General features: G+C 42.1%; 1 protein-coding gene across 2 annotated transcripts in view; it reads left to right on the top strand.

Annotated features, from left to right (window-relative positions):
* LOC124775099 (alpha-amylase 2-like) overlaps positions 1-20,145 on the top strand; it is a 78,353-nt gene that overhangs the window by 24,098 nt on the left and 34,110 nt on the right. The window contains exons 2-3 of one of the 2 annotated variants that reach the window (XM_047249917.1): positions 10,731-10,948; positions 18,049-18,200. In XM_047249917.1, coding sequence (XP_047105873.1) covers positions 10,778-10,948; positions 18,049-18,200 — 323 coding nt within the window. In that variant the 5' untranslated portion in view covers positions 10,731-10,777. The remainder of the gene's footprint in view (positions 1-10,730; positions 10,949-18,048; positions 18,201-20,145) is intronic. The other variant, XM_047249918.1, reaches the window with a different exon arrangement.

The following is a 20,145-nucleotide window of genomic DNA, read 5'->3' as shown; positions in this document are numbered from 1 at the left end:
CTCACTATCTCTCACTTCCTCGTCGTCTTTGTTTTTGTATTCCAAGTTCCAAAGAAGTATATTAGACTTGTAGAAGTGAGTTTGAAAAACACAAAAGGTAGAGTACGCGTGGGGAAATTGGAGTCAGAAGAATTTGTAATGAAGAACGGACTTAAGCAGGGAGATTCCCTGTCTCTGCTACTTTTTAATGATGACTCAATCATTGGGGAAAAGTACTTAGCAACACTGGAGAAACTGCCGCTTGCAATTAACGCGAAAAGTCAGGGAAAACTGCGGTAAGAATTGCAACTGCTTCATGATAGCACACGTACCCCTATCGCGAATGTCGTAACGCAGAAGGTACGCCAACTCTTGTAGGTGACGCTCTAGCACACACCCTATAGTTGAGATCTCACCCCATGCCATTATCACCTATCCAGTCCTTTAAAAAATCGCCTGAAGGGTCGAGCTTCCTGTCGGACGAGGATTGCAGCAGGCGATTACGCATCTCTCCCCGCAGCAAGACACGGTGTTCTACGAAACGAGTATCTTCAAACTGGTGGGTAGGTGGGATGATTGCCTCAATGCTTATGGCGATTTCACGTGATTGGCAAATGAATTTTGGACTGTACTGTCTTCGAAGGGAAAATTTGTATTCTCCCCTGTTATTCCTTCTCTTGCTTAAGGTGTCTTTGCATTTACTTCCTTCTACCTTTCTTTGTTTGCCGATGTTCAGTGATTTCTCTTCTTAGAGATGTCCACTTCTCTTTAACTAAATTGCTACTTTGGTATTCCCTATCGCAGTAACCATATCTTTAGCGAACTTGAAACGTGTTTCATCATTTCACAGTACTTAAGTATCCCACTTTCTTCCACACTGGTTCTTCTAAACTTCACTCTATTCTTCAACAGCACCAAATTGTGATCTTAGTCTGTATCTACTTTTGGAGTCTTTGTCTGACCATGATGTAATCCAACTGAAATCATCTCGTATCTCTAGGCTCTTTCCAAGAATATCTTCTCCTCTTTTGATTATTGCACAGTGTAAAAATGGCTCTGAGCACTATGGGACTTAACTTCTGAAGTCATCAATCCTCTAGAACTTAGAACTACTTATGGCTAACTAACCAAAGGACATCACACACACCCATGTCCGAGGCAGGATTCGAACCTGCGACTGTAGCTGTCGCGCGGTTCCAGACTGTAGCTACTAGAACCGCTCGGCCACTCCGGCCGGCTATTGCACACTGTACTTCCTATTAGTAACTGAAATCTATAGCAGAACTGAATTAGTATTTATCGTCTGTCATTCCTACTACAAAGCCCATATTCTCGCGATAATCTTTCTTCTGTTCTTCCCCTAACCGCATTCCAAACGTCCATTATTAACAGCTGTTCATCGCCCTATACATACTAAATTACCTGTTTAATATCCTCTTACACTTTATCACATCTTCTTCTTGAGAATTTGTTATGTACCGGGCGATCAAAAAGTCAGTAAAATTTTAAAACTGAATAAACCACGGAATAATGTTGATAGAGAGGTACAAATTGACACACATGCTTGGAATGACATGGGGTTTGATTAGAACCGAAAAATTACAAAAGTTCAAAAAATGTCCGACAGATGGCGCTTCATCTGATCAGAATAGCAATAATTAGCATAACAAAGTAAGACAAAGCAAAGATGATGTTCTTTACAGGAAATGCTCAATATGTCCACCATCATTCCTCACCAATAGCTGTAGTCGAGGAATAATGTTGTGAACATAACTGCAAAGCATGTCCGGAGTTATGGTGAGGCGTTGGCGTCTGAAGTTGTCTTTCAGCATCCCTAGAGATATCGGTCGATCACGATACACTTGCGACTTCAGGTAACACAGAAGCCAATTGTCGCACGGACTGAGGTCTGGGGACTTGGGAGGCCAAGCATGACGAAAGTGGCCGCTGAGCACACGATCATCGTCAAACGACGCGCGTAAGAGATCTTTCACGCGTCTAGCAATATGGGGTGATTCTAATAAAACCCCCTGTCATTCCAAGCATGTGTGTCAATTTTTACCTCTCTATCTACGTTATTCCGTGGTTGTTTAAGTTTTCAAATTTATACTGACTTTTTGATCACCCGGTATATCATAACTGTTAACCGAACAGTTCACAGTGACTCACCCTCTGCCCTAACTTCCCATTCATAACGAGTCCTACTCCTGTGATACCATTTTCTGCCGCTGTTGGTACGATCCTACATTGATATAACCAGAAATGGTTACCTTCTTACCATTTCACTTCACTGATCACCGCTATATCTAGCTTACCTATACCTTTCAATCTTCTGAAATTAGCCAATAAAATAGGCAGAATTTTAATGCATAGATTAAGATCTCGTGCGCACACTCCAGCCGCCACATGAATGGTCACAAGATATTATCTTGAGGAGACAGAAAAAAACTTGGTAAACATGTTTAGATAACGGTTGCTTCTGAGCAACTCCGTGGGAACAGGCTTTCATCGTCATGAAGAAACTAAATCTGATAATCCATTTCCGCGAAAACAAGTTAGGTAATACTTTATACATTGTCAAATCAGTTTCACCCGAAAAAAATACTTAATAGAAGGAAATTTAAAATTTCAATTACACAATTTGTGGACTTTTTTAAAATAATGTATTCATTGATCGCAAAATCTGTTTGAGATATGTGAATTTGTAGCTGAAACGAAAAGGTCTCAAAGATTAGAAGAAAAGCAGCTAATAATAAAAACTGCAGATATCATTGTAGATAAAACTTCCACCAGCCATACATTTTGATGCGTGTTTTTTTTTGCCGCAGGCAGTTTCGGGTGTGAGCTCGTTGACAGACGGCAGCGAGTATTCCTTCTTCTAATTTCACATTATGTTGATCCTGCAAATATAACAAAATATTAATGAATTTCTTGTTAGAAAAGGTTTTACGTTATATACAAGGTCTTTACAATTTTAATGACTTCAGAAAATGTTTTCTTTTATGCATTACAGCATAGGGTTATCTTTGCATGAGCAAAACTGCGCTCTCTGTCGTCAGTACACGCTTCGGGGGCGTTGCCTACACAAAGTCGCTACGACTCTTGTAGTTTCTTCACCAGTAGTATGCATGATTAATAATGATGTTTCCTGATTACAACAACGCATCAAGTCAATTCGATTTTACCACTCTAGAGACCATCTACCTCGAGTGTCGACAGTACAATGTGGTAGGCTGGGGCTTAAGGGGGTAGGGAATCCTAGTCTTCAGTGGCCCTCAGTATACATTCAGGGAACAGTACACAGAGCATGCAGCTATTTCTTGAAAGTGAGGGGCTGTATTCCCTGCAGCAGGACAATTCCCATACTTTACTTCTCGTGCAACTAGCCGAACTGTTCCTTGAGTGTTTCAGTGTTTCGCGATGGTTGCATCGGATACTGTTGTCAAACCTGCACAATATTTCAGTGAGACAGCTGCTCGTCGTCTTCAGGTGCTTTCTGACGTGTAGCTGCAGTGGCTCGCCAATATATGCACTGGCTCGCTATAATAGCGCAGTCACTAAGGGCTGGGGCTACAGCGTTACCGAAGACGAACAGGAGAGGACATCGACGTCCAATGCCCCCTACCGGAGAAACTGGAAACAGTCTTCGAATACGCGACGCAGGAAAGCGCGGCGGCAAATCACGGCCAGGCGCTTGCGCGGATTGTTTGTTGGTGCCCAGTTTAAAAGTCCTGACTTCGATTCCCTGTCTGTATTGTCTCGCTGGAATCGTACGTGTGGGGCCAACGATGCCAAAATACCACTAATACTGCTTCCCATGATGTCGCCGCGCGGGATTAGCCGAGCGGTCTAGGCGCTGCAGTCAAGGACTGTGCGGCTGATCCCGGCGGAGGTTCGAGTCCTCCATCGGGCATGTGTGTGTGTGTGTGTGTTTGTCCTTAAGATAATTTAGGTTAAGTAGTGTGTAAGCTTAGGGACTGATGACCTTAGCAGTTAAGTCCCATAATATTTCACACACAGTTGAACAGTCCCATGGTTCAAATGGCTCTGAGCGCTATGCGACTTAACTTCTGAGGTCATCAGTCGCCTAGAACTTAGAACTAATTAAACCTAACTAACCTAATGACATCACACACATTAATGCCCGAAGCAGGATTCGAACCTGCGACCGTAGCGGTCACTCGGTTCCAGATTGTAGTGCCTAGAACCGCACGGCCACTCCGGCCAGCACAGTCCCATGCCGTCCTAAGTTGAAATACCGAGACTCTATTAATCAGAACGTTACTTACACGTATTTCGACTGCTTCTTTAATGAAGGGATCTCTGTACGCGGAGGCGGACGAAACGATCTTTCCCTCTCAGTAGTTCATGATATGTTCCATGTCGAGAAAGTGTTCAGCAAGGTCAGACTATTATGGCTGACCTCACCTGGTGTGACGTCTGTGTTCAGCGGATTTATCAGAGCGACACGTCTGGCCATTGTATGATTACCGACACTGGCTCGGGGTTTTATACGTACTTGGTCTCCACAATTCTGTGTTGTCTTCAAGCATCGTTTGCCTTCGCGCAGTTGGGCACGTGACACATTTTATTTTATATTTCTTCCGCTGTCTACCTATCGTAAAGGACACGCCACCAACATAGGTTACAAAAAACCATCATCCTAAAGTTGTCCGTTGCTTGTGGCTGTTCTTCATTTTTAGGGCGAGAAGGTCGAAATGCATTTTGAAGCTGCTTATCAGAGTACCCGTTTTGTACAAACACAACGTGAAAATTGTTAAGATCTGCTGATAATCTTCCTGGATGTAAAACTAGATCTACGAGCAAGAGTCTGTAGCACACGACTGCCATGGGATTGGCGATGGCAGTTCATAGCCCGTAGATATAGGTTGGAAGGAAATAAGGTTGCTGCCCTATGTGGCCATACTACAGAGGTGTCGTCCACATAATTCCAGTCATTAGGTTTAAAAATCGCCTACTGAATTGCTTAATAGCTTTGGATTGAATTGCCGGATTCAAAATATGTAAGGAGCCTCTAAAGTCTCTACATTGGACCCAAAACTGTAAGAGATGTACTTTAGTATATTATGAATTCTTATTGCCATTTTCACGGGTCTGCACCGGATAGGCTTGTTACTGTGGATTTGACGACGTTAGCGGTAGAGGATGCCCGCATGCTGTTCGTGCCTTCCCCTCTACGACGGAATTCGTGCCCCTCTTGTGCGTCTAGTGTTTTCCCATGTTTAAGTGTGAGGACGTTTTTGAAATGTTTGAGAATCGTATAACTGCGTTGTGAGAATTAGCCCGGTATTCCTGCAGTTAGTTGTCAGAGTCCACCTGAAGAATCGCGTCCATGGTGGCCGGCACATCGGACCTTGTCGTTGGTCTGCCGGGCGGTTTCGGTCCCGAACCGGCTCACGTCCCCAAAACCCTGAAGTGGGGTGCTAGCACTCGAAGCTACCGGAGTGGGTGTGTGTTGTGTGAAGGAAATCTAAAGATTCGTTATTTAGTGCACTAAAGTGAGTACTCACTGATGTTTAAGAGTACAAAAGTTTCAGCAAATTTGTTGGATTATTCCAGAAAAACGTGTGTGACCCCATGGATTCTCTTTTCTGTCACCAATTACTAGAATAACTTGATATCTCCACGGATGAAACACATTCGAATATTATCTTTATTTACAGGAGAAAACTATTTACGTTCCATAGCTTTGATGTATCCATAGCTTTGGCGATGTCTTCATTAAGTCTGGAAGAATGGTTACAGCGCACAAACCCCCAAAGCATATGCACAAAAAATTGGCTTGAGAATGTAGCAAAATCACTAGTGTGTTCACTTTTGGATTCATACATGACAAACATAAACAAGTCGTTTTGCATGGCGTTATACATCGGACTGAGAGAATAGACCGTGCTCGTAAGTTATTAGTCTCGTATTAGGGGAAGTGGGGTTAGTACCACTGTCTGACCTTCAGCAAGGCGCTGTTTTGATGCAGGAGAAGTCGGTGATCCTTTTTTTTATTAGCTTATGAACAAAATATTGTAGTTTTTTGTAACTGTTATGACAGGTTTCAGGCAAATTAGGCCTACCTCAGATATAACACTTGAATCAAGAGAAACAAAATCAATGCTTATTCCGATTTTTCTAATCTATTTATGAAAATACACTGGTGTGCGAAACTTAAGGAAGATAGTAAATTTGACATGATGTGTCACTGCGAAGTAACATAGTTCGATGAAACTCTTACCAGACTTAGAAAGAACTGTTACAGTACAGTATGGTACAGTGTACTATACTCGTTAAATGGAACAGAAATGACACTTTTGTTCAGACTGTAATTACAGTGAAGTTACCACGATTAATGATGGTACCTTGGACGTTAAAAAAGGCGGTACATGGTTCCTAATAGGGTGCGTGTTTACCAAGGTAGGCAATGCATTTCCCGCAGCGTTCATCCAGTCTAGCCACAACGTAGGTAACGAGTTCTTGTGATAGGGTGTTCCATTCCTCTACCAGCGCGAATGGCAACGGCTGGATGTTCGTTGGTGCATTTGTACGTGCTGCAGTGTCCCCCTAAGCATCCCGTAAGTGCTCGACTGGATTTAAGTCGGGAGAACGGGCCGATCAGCCCATTCGCCGAACATTTTGTATGTCCATCCTTCTGACTGGAGGTCTTAGGGACCGTGGTCGTTCACTACACCCGTCCTTCTTGTTTATTTTGTGGCTACCAGTTTAAAAGATTCAGTGCGACATCTACAGGCCACAGTTGATGCTGGTTTGCGCAGACCATATGTAACTCAAATGATCAACTGTCGGTTGCAGATAGTTCGCGTAAACAAGTTATGTCGGCCACTGATGCAGCGTTTATGTAGATCATGATAACCCCTTCAGCATCAACTGCAACCTGAAGATGGCGCACTAAGTCGCTGAAACTGGAGCTACACAATAAGATCATAAAGACGGCTGTAGTCGTTTCATTTACATTCGCCGAATGTCCTCTCTTCCAATACCTCTTCGACCTGCACAGTTCGATGCCGTTGTGCATTGAAGTCCGAGCCATACGCTCCAATGGAAATACGCACACAGGGAAAGAGCACAGAGTCATAATAACGACCGGTGGGTGTGCTGTGTTTCATGATATGGAGATCAGTACGCCTGTGCAACATTATACCTTCACATACCGTAACATCTTGACCGTGAACATGATCACGTTCCATAATGCTGGATAATTTTTATTTATTTATTTATTTATTTTATTTTACTTTTTTTTTTTTTTTTTTTTTTTTTTGCACGACCGCATGGACGAGCGCAGGTTAAGGAGCTCTTGGAGCGAGAGGATATTGGTCGAACGGACCACAACAACTCCTTAACTTCTTCGTGGCCAACATCGGAGCACGTTAGAGGCCATGCACTATCGTCCGTTGCGACCACAGCTCCTATTGAGAATCATGTTCCGCCTTTTGTAATGTCCTAAAGGCCTTCATAAATAAAGGCAACTTCACTGTAGTAATTGTGCGTCAATAAAAATCTCATTTCTCTTCATCTCATTACGTATTTCTTTCAGTTACCTTCCTTACTATATTGTAGTAGTTTTGTCTATGTATGGTCCAAGATACTTACAAGGGAACCTCCCCATCGCACCCCCCTCAGATTTAGTTATAAGTTGGCACAATGGACAGGCCTTGAAAAACTGAACGAAGATCAATCGAGAAAACAGGAAGAAGTTGTGTGGAACTGTGAAAAAGATAAGCAAAATATAGAAACTGAGTCGTCCATGTGAAACATAGTTAACATCAAGGAGAGCGTAAGCTGAGTATCGCCGTGGTCCCGTGGTTAGCGTGAGCAGCTACGGAGCGAGAGGTCTTCCCTCGACTGAAAATATAATTTCTTTATTTTCGCGAAGTTATGATCTGTCCGTTCGTTCATTGACGTCACTGTTCACTGTAATAAGTTTAGTGTCTGTATTTTGCGACCGCACCCCAAAATCGTGCGATTAGTAGACGAAAGGACGTGCCTCTCCAATGGGAACCGAAAATATTTGATCGCAATGTCATAGGTCAACCGATTCCTCCACAGAAAAACACGTCTGATATATTCTATACTACACTGGTGACGGCATGTACGTCACATGACAGGAATTTGTTGTCGACCCACCTAACTTGTACACTTGGCGAATGGGTAAAAAGATTGTTCTACCTTGCCCGATTTAGGTTTTCTTGTGAATGTGATAGTGACTCCCAAAAAACTGATGAAAACATAATAGTTTGTCACATAAACTGAAAATAAGGAATTAAACTTTTCACTCGAGGGAAGACTTGAACCAAGGACCTCTCGTACCGCAGCTGCTCACGCTAACCACGGAACCACGACGTCTTGGTGTTAGTATTATCCTTGATGTTGCCTATCCTCCGCATGGTCTACTCAGTTTAAATATTTTGCTAATTTTTACATAGTTCCACACAACTTCTTCCTGTTTTCTCGATTGATGACTGTTCAGTTTTTCAAGGCCTATCCACTGTGCCTACTTATAACTAAATCTGAGGGGGGTGCGATGGGGAGGTTCCCTTGTTAGAGCTATGTTACTCGACAGTGACACATCATACGAAAGTTACTTTCGACCTTAAGTTTTGCGTGCCAATGTATATGAAAAAGACAAAAATATAAAGGTTACCTATAAACAGGACTAGGTCAGAAAACTCAAAAAGCTACGAGCTTATATATACGAGTGTATAACACACGGTGTTATTATCGGGTTAGAATAGTAGCACAAAATCATACGTACTGACCCGTGCTATTGTCTTACAAGTACATTTATTACAAAGGCTAAAACACGAATAAAATGTTATGAAGTACAGTCTTTCTTAAACTGATACTACTGTTTCATAGCATGGGAATTTGATTATCAAGAGAGTCTAAAATGTTAAAGGAGTTGCTTCGTTAGGTTATGATAAAGTGATTCTGACTTCATGCAATGAAAGACAAAACATTAAGCTACGTAAAATGTAAGTGCTTGTGTCATAGTCGTCACTATAACATGTGTATAAATGTAGGCTGATGTCTTAATAAATGTCTCGTTTCTAGTGTACTAGTTGTATACTCCCGAAGGGGCCAGCTTGCTGCTGACTCTGGCTGCGATGTAGCGCAGAGTCGCCTCCGTGGGACCCCTGTGTTCCACGTGGTTCACCGCGCCGCAAACAGATCGACCCTCAAATTAGTGTGCTGCAGATGAAGTATAAGTCTCGCTGATTTAGCAGCGCGTTCATCGATTGATCAGATGTGGGTTTCCTTGGTGTCCCTACAAATCACTCAGGAGAACATCAACATCTTTTTAGAGAAAACGACGCATCCAATTACATGGCCCGTCGTCCCCCACTCCAAAGCTTAAGTCGGAAAAATCTTGAAAACTTCTTTTAACTTTGGGGTTTACTCTTTTTCGAAAAGAGTAGCAAGAATTTTCTTTTGGAAAGCACTTCATCATATTCTAAACTAAAAACCAAGGTGTGTAAGACAGGTTGTTTCACATTGTTTGGACGATTTCCAATTTGAATAACACACTAACTAATCGTGAAACGAGATTGAACATTTTAGGCAGGATACATCATTTATTCAGATTTACGTATTACATTGACTTAATGATGACCATTTGTGGTTGCACAACACTCGAGCCGTTTCACCTAGTTATTGAACACATCTTTCAAAACTACTCGTGTAATTCTGGCAATTTAACCGTGAATTCGATCTTTTAACTGTTTCAAGCTTCTCGGTCTGGTCGTTTCGGCACATTTTCGTAAGGAACGACGAGAGTTTGCGTGTAAACTGCTAAGCACACGTTCGAAATTCACGGTTTTCCGAGGGCCGGTTGACTTTCGATTCGATGCACTGGCAGTTTCACGGAGGTTTCTTACCAATTTCAATGTTGTTTCACTAGCAGGAACTGGATAAAGCGGCTACATCTAGGAATTCTTACGAAAGGCACGCTGAACGCGCACGACACATTCGCCGTAGTGAAAATAGCACTCGACTGCGAACGCGCAATGTTGCTTCGACCAGTACGAGGCGATTACTGACCTGTATTTGGGGTGAAACTTGATTCTCTCCACTACTAATAGACGGTGCCACCGTCGCTCTATCGTGTTTGTAGCTTGTGTTTCTCAAATTTTAAATCATCAAAACATTCTGAAATACCCTGTATTTTTTCGGACGTTTCAACATTTGAAATTATCACTAACTGGCAATGCATTAAGTAGTTCAGTGACCACTCTCGTGTCGAGCGTCTCCAGCGACCTAGACGTCGACGGAACGCTAAACCCTGAACTTCCTTCCTTCCTTCTGGTATCGAGACATGTTATTTCCTTAGACACTCTGACACAAGTAATTAACTGAAAAATTTGTTTGTTTGTTCGTGATGTCTCGGTGCTCTATACACATTAGAATTTTAGGTATTAAAAATCTACATTGCTTAAGAAATTTCTAATCATCGCTAAAATCTTGGATAATTACCTTTTGATTGATTTCCTGTAAACAGAATATCACGAAACCACACTAATCTGTTCTCTGACCTTAAATATCAGCTCATATCTCAAAGAATTCGCAGTTATCAATGGGCAGTGATGTTGCAACACTAAAATGGACATTTTGTAACCACACTGATCTGTACTCTGACCTTAAATAACAGGTCATTTCTCAATCAATACGCAGTTATCAATGGGCAGTGATGTTGCAACACTAAAATTAACTTTTTGTATAAATAGAGACCAAGGGAGTCCCCAAGTTACTCTTGCCGGCAAAGAAAGCGACGATGCGGGCCTTGTGGACCTTCCTGGCAGTCTTGGGTGCGGCCAGCGCGCAATGGGACCCCAACGTGGCGAACGGCCGCAGTGCCATGGTCCACCTGTTCGAGTGGAAGTGGAATGACATCGCCGCCGAGTGCGAGCGCTTCCTCGCGCCCAAAGGCTACGCCGGTGTGCAGGTAACGAAAACCTTACTTTTCATTATGAAGAATACCTAATTAATTACACTCCACGCCAGGTACCTCCTCCTAAAATGGAATAACCAGGACCAGATGTTCTAATAACTCCAGCTACTATTTCTTTCACCCTCCTCATCCTTTGCTTTCGGTCTGACGTTTGCAACTGCCAGTATTATAGCTACTGCCGTATTATTAAAAAAAGTTTATAGTATTTTAAGCTAAGCCGGCATCTGTATCGCAGTCTTAATAAAAATCCATTCCAAGGTTCAGTATATAATTCTTCACAAGTTCAAATATGGTTCAAATGGCTCTGAGTACTATGGGACTTAACATCTGAGGTCATCAGTCCCCTAGAAGTTAGAACTACTTAAAACTAACTAACCCAAGGACATCACACACATCCATGCCCGAGGGAGGATTCGAACCTGCGACCGTTGCAGTCGCACGGTTCCAGACTGAAGCGCCTAGAACCGCTTCTTCGCAAGTGCTGGTGCCACTGTTACTGCCTGCTGGTTTGTCAACGCGACCATTTCTACGTATCATTGAAAATAATCTATGATTGAGAGTACATATTTATCCATTGCAGGTGTTTTATTGGATGGACCTATAATATCAGTACCCAGAAATTCGAATGGTGCTAATGCTGTAGGTAACCTCTGCAGTGATACTCTGGTTCGACACAAATCCACTCTCTGTGCGCACTGTAAGCAATTCCGCACACAAAAGTTTATGTCCATCTGTTTATTCCTACACCAATATCTGCCTGCTACTCTTCTGTTGGTAGATCTGCAACCTCCATGGCTCGCTAATATGTGATCATAAGCTTCTTGTAACACTGTTCCTTAGCAACTCTGGTAACACTAATGACAGTCGCAACCTGTCTTCTCCGCACAGTATCCCAACCTGGTTAAAACAGTTCTTACATTCGTCATCCGCTCTCAGTGCAATCTGCCATTTCTTGCGCTCATTGCCCCCAATATGTAATACTGCTAGTTTTCTACTTAAGCATCCGCATTTTCTAGCCTCTTCCCAGCTTTACGTGTCACTTCGAAATCAAACTCACTTAGTCTTAACTCACTTAGATCTTTTAACCCCAACAACCATTTTAATGCCCCATAATCTGTTGGTACTCTAAACTTTGTGCTTTACATATAACATTTGAAATATGTGTTTCCATAAAAACGGCTTAAAATCTCTTTCTCAATTGTGAAATAATTTCTTTCTGCAGAGGTTAGTTCTCTCGATGTGTAAGCTAACGCATGTTCTACTCCTTCTACCTCTTATGACAACATACAGCGAAGTGCAGGATTTGAAGCATGACACGATAAAACAAATTCTCTATTAAAATCCGGAAATACCAATATCAGACTGTACGTTAAAGCTTTTGTAGCTCTTCAAAAGCATGCTGACACTCTTCTGACCACATGAATTTAGTACCCTCCTTTAACAACCGTGTCAATCGTCTGGCAATATCCGCAAATACTTTTAAGAACCGGCGGAAATAGTTCGCGGTGCCTATGAGCAATTGCAACTCCTTTACAGTTTCTGGTACAGAAGATTCACGTACAGCTATAATTAATCTTTGGTTTGTCTTTACCCCTTCTTTACTTATGACCTACGTATGCTACGTCTTGCGTCACAAAATTTCACTTTTCTGTACTCAATGTTAACTTCGCTGCTTTTATCCATAGGAATACCCTTAATCGCTGCATATACTGTTCCATGTCACTCCCGCAGACGACTATGTCATTGAGAGGCACTAAGCATTGCCGTGGTTTTAAACCTCTGCTTAATCCACGCAACAATCTCTGAAAAGTTGCAGGAGCTTTTCTTAATCCAAATGGCGTTCTTCTGAATTGTTAATGTCCTCTGGGTGCCGAAAACACTGTTTTGTATCGATCCCGCAGTGCAGCCTCTATCTCACGATAACCGTTCTTCAAGTCCATTGTTGAAAAATATTTGCATTGCCCTAAATGGTCCAAGGTCTCTGTGATCTTTGGAAAAGGGTAGGCGTTTCTGAATTTAGATATATGTAATTACAACAAAACCTGTATTTTCGTGTTCCATCCATTGATTTTTTTGGCACAACGACTATTCCAACCCAACAGTTATTCCACCTTTCAGCTGTTGATCGATAAATTCCTCCAAACTTGGTTGTAAGAACCTAGGTATTCTGTATGATTTTCGGTAGACTGGTGATTCATTTCCAATTGGTATGCAATGCTATGTAATACGCATAGCTGGTAATGTCCGTTTTTGAAAAAATATATCTTTAAATTCCAAAAGTAATTTTTCCATCCGTTCCCTATTACTTCCCTCTGGGTGCTTCACTTTTCTACATAACGCAATTTCAGTGGCGTCCGGTGACTGTACATCGCTGACACGATTCATGTCCCATTGCTTTTCTTCCAAATTCAAATGGCTCTAAGCACTATGGGACTTAACATCTGAGGTCATCAGTCCCCAAGACATAGAACTACTTAAACCTAACTAACATAAGGACATCACACGCATCCATGCCCTAGGCAGGATTCGAACCTGCGACGGCAGCAGCAGCACGGTTTCGAACTGAAGAGCCTAGAACCGCTAGGCCACAACGGCCAGTGGTTTTCAGCGTATACATTTTTTTGCGATTAACAACCCTTTTGTTAATCTTACGCCCTCTGCACTAAAATAGTCTATAAAAACAGCTACCTTCTTTTCAGCCTGTATTTCTTATATACATACAGTACCTTTCATAACTAAGCAACCCACCTAATGTAACACTTCATTTTCTTCTAACGCTTCCACCATACACAAAATTTCTACTGGCAAGCTAGACTCAACACTGAAACAAAGTGATTTCTCAGTATACTGAAGCACACAACTGTGTGAATCAAGTCTTAGTGTGATTGTTCGTGGTTTAATCACACCATCTTTTGTATTGCCTAATCATAGGCCCCTGACGAATACATGTATAACATTTTACTGGAATTGATTCCGTACATCGTGCTGAGTGGCCCTCAAGGTTACACTGTGAACATCTAACAGGCACTCACCAAATGTGACTTCCATTACCTCTGAAACTATACAAATCAAGAGGTTCTTTACTAGCAATAAAATCTATTTTAGAAAAAGCTCAACTGTCAAATATTTTCTCCATACGAAAAATTTTTTGTATTCACTGTACCAAAGCCTGTAGCGCTGTAGATTCAGACACTGCTCCAAGAAGGCGACGTCAATGACCCGGCACCGGACTTAGATGGCCCATGGATTGTCACCCATGAGAGTGAAATGAGACATCAGGATCACAGTAAATTTTGTTAATTAACTTCTTTATTCTGGCCCTCAGCTGTAGTACATCAGGAAAAGCCTGGTGGAGGTGTCCAGGTGCCCCTCATGCGAAATAAAAGGCGTCCATCATTGCTGACACCAGAAACAGCAGAACCCAGCGTGGTGTCACTCAAATCTGCTGTTAGTTATGTCCCCAGCTGCAACCGTGACGACACCGTGGCAACACAGATGGCGGTACCCTGGAGGCAGCCGTGACCTCCCTCCAGCAAGCCAGCAACTCTCTGCTTCTGTGGTGACGGCTCTCGTGACTCACGGCAGGCTGCCCCACTCCGTGGTCGAACAGCAGATCCCTTAATGCATCCCAGGATGTCGCTCCAGGTGTTACAGGCTTATGGTGTATGCTGTCATACTGAGACGAGAATATGTTAGTACATGAATAGCTGAGTACTTATATGTTCCAGCCTATTTCGTTTAGGGCTTTTGGCATGTACACCGAACACGTCCACGGTGGCAGGTAAGGATAGGCTTCTGTCCTTCCACTAGCATATTGCAGCATTGGCTGTTTCTATGCAGCACCCAGCTGGCTCTGTTTGGCAACGCCTGTGAGATGTGTCTGGCTTCACAATGCATAACAATCTTGCCTGCCTGTGGCTGGCTGTGTTGCAGCTCACTTCCACTGTGGCGTACTTTTGGACCCAATACAGTCGATATGCTATATACCTCGTTAACCTCATTTCATAACGCTCAACATTCATGTTTAAACTGAACTTTGCTTTTGAGGTGGCGAAAGAACTACTTATGCACTATTTATCAGTGGTAGAACTGGTCCAAGTGGCTGCAAGTGCGATTGATGCAGACACATTGCGTGCTCAAATGTATCAGCGTTGCCGGCCGGAGTGGCCGAGCGGTTCTAGGCACTACAGTCTGGAACCGCGCGACCGCTACGGTCGCAGGTTCGAATCCTGCCTCGGGCATGGGTGCGTGATGTCCTTAGGTTAGTTAGGTTTAAGTAGTACTAAGTTCTAGGGGACTGAAGACCTCAGAGATTACGTCCCATAGTGTTCAGAGCCATTTTCGTATAATTTCAGTGTGAGTGTGTCGTGGGGGCCTACCTATAAATAGATACATGTAATGAGTTTGCATCAATTTTTTACAGTAATAAGGATGATAAAATGAACAAATATCCTTTTCTAGGACATGGTATGAAGTTTGTCTTTGCGTTTAATAGCACTGAAATAGTTTGTAAACATAGGTAGACATTCGCATGTTTATAAATATTTCGTCAGTTTCAGCTTCGGTCTCCAGCGTTTTCGTTCTCACGGAGTGTCTTCTAAACTCCTAACCTATATCTTTCTTTTTTATTTTTATTGTTATGATACTATTTTTCTTCTTCGTTAGTGGTGAAATTATTACTGGTATTTTTGTGTTACCAGGTGTAGAAGTATGAAACCTGTAGATGGCGCTAGCTATCAGTGTAGGGCCCGGAGACCGCGTCTGCAGCGCCACCAGCTTCCTGTAACGGCTGACGACGAATGTCAACCCACAGTAACCCAGGTTACATACATCGGTATCTGTTTCAAACCCGTAAACATGACGAGTTTTGTGCCTACGAACTACAATTTGCGAGCGGCATTGGTTTTCTGTTACCATTTAAAGAAAACTCTTGCTGAATCGCATCAAATACTTGTCGAAGCTTTCGGCGAATATGCTCTTGGGAATACGCAGTGTTCCTAATGTTTCAAAATGTTCAAAAGCGGTGATTTTGACATGAGAAACGACAAGCGCTGGAAATCACCGAAAGAGTTTGAAGACAACGAATAGCAAGCCTTATTGGATGGAGATGATGTTCAAACTCAATAGGAACTCGCGGAACAATTGAATGTGACCTCAGAAAGCCGTTTATCCTCCGTTGAAAGAGGTGCAGCAAGTGGGATACTGGGTTCCGCATGAACTGAATGAAAGACGGCAAGCAAATCGAAAGACCACTTGTGAAAAGCTGCTCGCCAGATACGAAAGAAAGTCGTTTCTCCATTGAATAGTGACATTTGATGAAAAATGGATATATTTTGGAGAATCCTAAGCGTCGTAAATCATGGGTGAATGCAGGCAAACCATCGACATCCATTGCAATATTAAATCGCTTTGGAAAGAAGACAATGCTATTGGTGTCATATATTATGAGCTGCTGAAACCTGGTGAAAACGTTAACACTGGTATCTACCAACAGGAAGTGATCGATGTAAATAGAGCATTACGTGAAAAACGACTGGAATAAGGAAAAAGGCGACAGAAAGTCATATTGCTCCATGATAACGCCCCATCAGCCGCAGCAGAACGGGTCAGGGAAACGATAGAGGCTTTCATTTGGGAAATACCAGTGCATGCGGCTTATTCTCTAGACTCTCCTTCCGGTTATCATCTACTTGCATCACTGGAACACGCTCGCACTGAACATCGCTTCAGTTCTTATGAAAATGTACGAAAATGGCTCGTTGACTGGTTCGCTTCAAAAGAAGAACTGTTCTTTTGGCGTAGCATTCATAGCCTTCCGGAGAGATGGGAGAAATGTATAAATAACAATGGAGATTATTTTGAATAATGCTTATAGGTAGCACACCGCGGTTAGTACACGTCTACGGTGGTGCTCGGGGGCCACAGCACAGTTGCGACACCTGAGGATGGGCTTATGAGAGCCCGAAACGGGTCGTGATAATAAAAGAAATTTAGAACTGAAGCGGATTTTCAATCTCTGGTTTGAATAAAATCTCGTTTATCAGTTTCAGACAACAGACGTGTAATTATTGGAACCAAATTCCGGTTTCATACTTCTACATCTGGTAATTCCACGACTGCTAATTTTCAACTATCAGGAAAATTTGTAATTTTATATTATAAAGGGTAGTGCCCTTTCATACATGACCACATATTTCCATTAGCTTTTAAATTCAAAATTCCCCCTCCGTGTTAATACCCTTACAACTCTCCAGCTAGCCTTTTCTCCTTACCCATTAACAACAAGTTGCAAGCAGCGGTTTGCATCCTGAGATTGGTATGTGCATTACTGTTTAGCATCGGAGTCATCGTCGAAACCATACAAACCATCCCACCCTACTCCTGTCCTCTAAATATCTGCATGCGAAGGGACTAAAGGTATTTTACGCGAGATCATAGTGAGAAAAGTGCGACATCTCACCCAAGATAGCAAAATCTACAACTGCAATATCATGCTAGAGCAGCTGATTCTCATTGCAGATGAAGACTACACGAAATACCTGAAATAGAATCAAGGCGATTCCTGAAAAATATCAGACATTTTGGGTTTACTTCTTAAGAATGCTGGCAGGCACTATGGTTTTCAAGTAATGTTTCAGCGTGGTAGCGTTCTGTAGCCATCAGACACTTAATGTGCTGAGTTTTTAACCATCAGCTATACAAATATACCTTTATTCTCTACCGGTTTCGGTCTCCCAGACCATCACGCATAGGAAGAAAAGGCAATAACATCAGCTCTAGCAATTCACCCTTCTCTTGCTTTACCATCTTGTGGGTGTCTTTTTTTTCTGTGATGATGGCGTGAGGGACCAAAACCGATGGAGAATAAAGGCTTGTTTGTAGAGCTGACAGTTAAAATACAGTTCTCTAACTATGTTTTTCACTTTAGCCTGTAATGTTTGTATGCTTGTACAGAACGTGACTGAATATTGTTAAAAATTACAAGATAATACTACAGTATTAGTCTTATGTGGTTGAAACAGATACAGAGCATCTGATGGTATTTTGGTACAATTTGTTGGAGGTCAGAGATGTTTATCCGAGACATTTTTCAGGTGTCCCCACCAAACGAGAACCTGGCCATTCCAAGCGACAACCGTCCGTGGTGGGAGAGATACCAGCCAGTCTCCTACAGGCTCATTACCCGCTCTGGCGACGAGGCCGCCTTCACCGACATGGTCAACCGCTGTAACAACGTAGGAGTGCGGTGAGTTTAAAGCTTACTTCATCGTAATACTGGCAGTATCTCAAGACGATTCGTCTCAAACCGATAGAAAGTAAATAACTTGGCAATCACATCTTTATTTTCTAACGAGTACCTCAAAACGGCTTCACGAAGGCCCGCGATTAGTTTCTATCGAATGAAATAAAGGATTTCTTCTAAATGACCTGTGTTTGAACAGTGCGTTACAGAAACAACTGTCCGCATTTCACTATTAATTTTTAAATTCTCAGCATCAGGTTGTACGTAACAAATAAGTATATTTTGTATTATTCCGAATCGCAAACTTCCTCTTAGTGTCTAGTAAAGGCTGTCACTGGATTGCTTTATTTAGCAAAATATTTTGTGATATAATCTGTGTAACTGAAATTGCAAGCTGAATGCGAAGAACTAAAATATAGAGGTGTACTAAACTGGAGAATCGACGACGAATTGTAGTTTGCTGCTTCAGTAAATCATGTGAAAATAAATAATGTTACGATCCCAAAAAAGTAAACAAAATTCATTTAATTGCTTAACAAATAGCAAGTAAAACGTAGTTTCTGCATTTGCTGTGCACTGCGGTCTGTGTTGTAGAGGTACCCTATTCCACTAATGTCGAAGTGGTCCGTCTATTTCGGAGAACAAGACTTCATCCATATGGTCTCTGAGGTAAATCTCTGCCTATTGCTTCTACAGACTGAAACGAAGAAGATCTTTGAGATCACCTCGACAGAAAATGTACGTTTCATTTGATTCACAAGGGGCTTGAAACGTTGGGTCGTCATACACATCACCTCTTGTTTCTGCGTGCTGGTCGTAGTATTCATCTCTATCCACCGTCATTCCCAGAACACGGTGGTACCTGAAATTCGTCACTGTGACACAAAGCAAGTGCCAAATTAATATACTGTAGTGCTTTCATTACAGTTCACTAGTTGTTTTAGAGGTTATAATAACAATTTTTACCACACAAAAGTCCGGTCTCTTGTGTAATACCTCGGTACCCTCCAACAAATCGAACAGTAAAAGATATATGACGCAATGTTTATCACCAGCTTGTCAGGAAAGTAGGACATTTGTGGGGTAAGGTGGAAGGCAGGAGTACGAGTACATTTGCTGTCCCGGTCCCACCAGTCTAAGAATAGATATACTATTAGTTTTTATTACTGTAGGCTTGGGGATAACGCTTCTTACGTATATCATAAAATAATTGTATTTACGCAGATATGAAGCATTTCCCCAGAATTAACATAAAATACATAACGTACCTATAACAGTAAGCAGCAAGTTTCTACAGTGGTTGTCATAAATCTGGATGTAGAATCACAAAATCTGGATGTAGAATCACAAAATCAGCACAACGCTATTCTTCGTGTTCCATCATGACACGTCAGCAATAGACTGAACTTCCTTTCCCCAAAGCTGTGTTTCTGAACTGTCAAGTAAGGAAATTCCATGTATACGTTTAGATTACTTTCAAAAATGTGAGTCAATAATTTAACTAAGCCGCAACAGAATAACCAATATACAATGTTTCCAAGAATGGCGATAGGCAAAACGCGATTTTATTTTAGATCTCCGCTTTTACGACTTAGCTGAGTAACTCCTTTCACATTCAACGTGTCAAAAATGTTAAAGAACAGTTCAAGTGAGAAATGGAAAATGCAAGAACTCTATAAGATGAAAAGCGTGGTTTTCTGCGCGCGTCTCCAACGAATATATTGTAAGCTGTTCTTCGATTATACACTCCTGGAAATTGAAATAAGAACACCGTGAATTCATTGTCCCAGGAAGGGGAAACTTTATTGACACATTCCTGGGGTCAGATACATCACATGATCACACTGACAGAACCACAGGCACATAGACACAGGCAACAGAGCATGCACAATGTCGGCACTAGTACAGTGTATATCCACCTTTCGCAGCAATGCAGGCTGCCATTCTC

This window comes from Schistocerca piceifrons, chromosome 2 (assembly GCF_021461385.2).
Source record: "Schistocerca piceifrons isolate TAMUIC-IGC-003096 chromosome 2, iqSchPice1.1, whole genome shotgun sequence".
Lineage (NCBI taxonomy): Eukaryota > Metazoa > Arthropoda > Insecta > Orthoptera > Acrididae > Schistocerca > Schistocerca piceifrons.
Note: the sequence above shows the minus strand (reverse complement) of the source record. Positions and strands in the feature narration are given on the sequence as shown.